At 52.8% G+C, this 2053-nt stretch overlaps 1 protein-coding gene across 2 annotated transcripts in view; it reads left to right on the top strand.

Annotated features, from left to right (window-relative positions):
* TEX28 (testis expressed 28) overlaps positions 1 to 2053 on the top strand; it is a 42715-nt gene that overhangs the window by 23153 nt on the left and 17509 nt on the right. The window contains exon 1 of one of the 2 annotated variants that reach the window (XM_025460582.3): positions 664 to 1058. The exons of the other annotated variant lie outside the window; for it this stretch is intronic. Within the exon in view, the coding sequence (XP_025316367.1) occupies positions 1018 to 1058 (41 nt within the window). The 5' untranslated portion in view covers positions 664 to 1017. Of the gene's footprint in view, positions 1 to 663; positions 1059 to 2053 lie in introns of those variants that run through there. 2 annotated transcript variants of the gene reach the window in all.

Below are 2053 nucleotides of genomic sequence, written 5' to 3'. Positions count from 1 at the left end.
GCGGACTGTCTTAAGTAGTGTCGGGTGCGCTGTGGATCCCTCCGCGCCGCTCCCTCCGCGCGCTGAGCTGTGGGGCCTCGCGCCAGCCCGGGCGGCTCCGGCCGCGCCACGCCCCCCGCGTGGTGAGGCCCGGCTCCCTCCGCGCGCCGCTTCCCGCCACGCGCCACCTTCCTCCGCGCGCCTCTTCCCCCAGCTCAGTGGACTTTGAACTGTTGTCCTTTGCGTGTGGACATTGATTGAAATAAATTAATTTCTTTATGTGTTCCTTTGTAGTAGCAATTCCAAGAGGGAGGCCTCCGCGGGGGGGGGGGGGGGGTCCAGGATCTACTTTTGGGGTGATGCGGCCGGGCTGGAACTAGACGTTGCACACGTCCCGCATGTGCTGAATGTAGCGAAGGGGACTTCTTCACGCTCTTCACAGTGTTACAATGGTGAAGTTGCGCTGTAAGCAATTCTATCGCAAAAAAAAAAAAAGAGAAAAAAAAAGCCACCCTAGAATTGTACTCTTTGTTGGTCCCCTAGGCTCCAAAGCAGCCCTTCCCCGGGTAGGCTTTTTAGCAGATGCGGAACGCTGTCCTCAGACAGTGTGGTGTCCTTCTGCTGACCTCTGTCTCTCTAGAACCTTCCGTAGGGCAAGCCACAAGCTCCTTGTGACTGCTGGCGTGGCGTTAGCCCAAAGCTAGCCTGCAGCTTTCACGATGGAGCTTGTCTGCTGGGAGCTCCCAATCTCAAGGTCACAATGTAGTCTCAGGGAGCTGGTCCCCTTGACTTGGAAGTGATCTTACAAAAACCAGAAAGGCTCCCCCACAGTGTGACACCCGCCCCCAAGACACTATATCCTAAGTTCAACTGCTGTGGAGCATCTTTACTCGAAGCTGCCGAGCTACTGGGAGCCCTCGATCGCCCCTGAATGCGGATGGGCTCCCCCGCCCCCCGTTCCTGTTGGGGCAAAGGGTATATCGTTGACAGTGTCACCTGATCCGGCCTGGGTGCTCATCAACGACCTGTACGCCTCGGATGACTGAGGGCCCGTCTCCCCACAGCCTCAGCAGCACTGGGTATCGTTAGTCTTTCTAACGCGCCGCCTTCTCACAGACCAGAAAGTTCTTTTCGGTCATTGCTTTGATTTACGTTAGCCGGATAACCTTGTAGTTGCACGTATTCTGTGTGCGTGTTGCCATCGGTGCTTGTCCTTTCTGATTTGTCTATTACTGTCCTTTACTGGTTTGATGCTGGGTTGTTGGAGCTTTTCCAGTTTGTAGTTTTCCGCGTCGATGAGCCTGTTCTCCATCAGACCTATTGCAAATCTTGTTTTCACGACCTGTTGCTTTTGGGTTTTCATTGATTTTTGATTTTTTAGAAAAGGTTTTATTTCACGGCTTCTCGCCCTTTTGGCTAAGATCAAGTGAGTAAAGATTTTATTCATTTGAGAGGAGGGACGGAGCGGCACAGCGGGGGAGGGGCACACGGGCTGGAGAGGGAGAAGCAAACCCGCTGCGGATCGGGGAGCCCCACGCAGGGCTGAGCCAGGACCCCAAGATCATGAACCTAACGAAAGCAGACGCTTAGTGGGCTGAACCACACCGACTTCCCCCAGCCTGTTGCTTTTTAAAAATGTTAAGACATATTTTAGTTTTAAGAAGTGTTTGAACTGAAACCTAAATGGTGCTTTTGATTTTTATGCCTTTTTTTTTCCCATGGGGAGGTTTGAAAAAAATATTTTTAAAGATTATTTATTTATATGTTCACGAGAGAGGCAGAGACACAGGCAGAGGGAGAAGCAGGCTCCAAGCAAGGGAGCCCGACGCGAGACTCGATCCTGTGACTTCGGGATCACGCCCTGGGCCGAAGGCAGGAGCTTAACCATTGAGCGACCCAGGCGGCCCTGAAAAAAATTTTTTTAAATAATAGGCTCGGGGCACCTGGATGGCTGTTGGTTAAGCAGCTACCTTTGGCTCACTTCGTGATCCCAGAGTCCCCTGCTCCGTGGGGAGCCTGCTTCTCCCTGCCTCTGCCTCCTTCTTTGCCTCTCATGGATAAATAAATAAAATCT

Source organism: Canis lupus, chromosome X, assembly GCF_003254725.2.
Source record: "Canis lupus dingo isolate Sandy chromosome X, ASM325472v2, whole genome shotgun sequence".
In the NCBI taxonomy this organism is placed as follows: domain Eukaryota; kingdom Metazoa; phylum Chordata; class Mammalia; order Carnivora; family Canidae; genus Canis; species Canis lupus.
The sequence above is the reverse complement of the archived record's forward strand: the minus strand, read 5'-3'. Positions and strand labels throughout refer to the sequence as shown.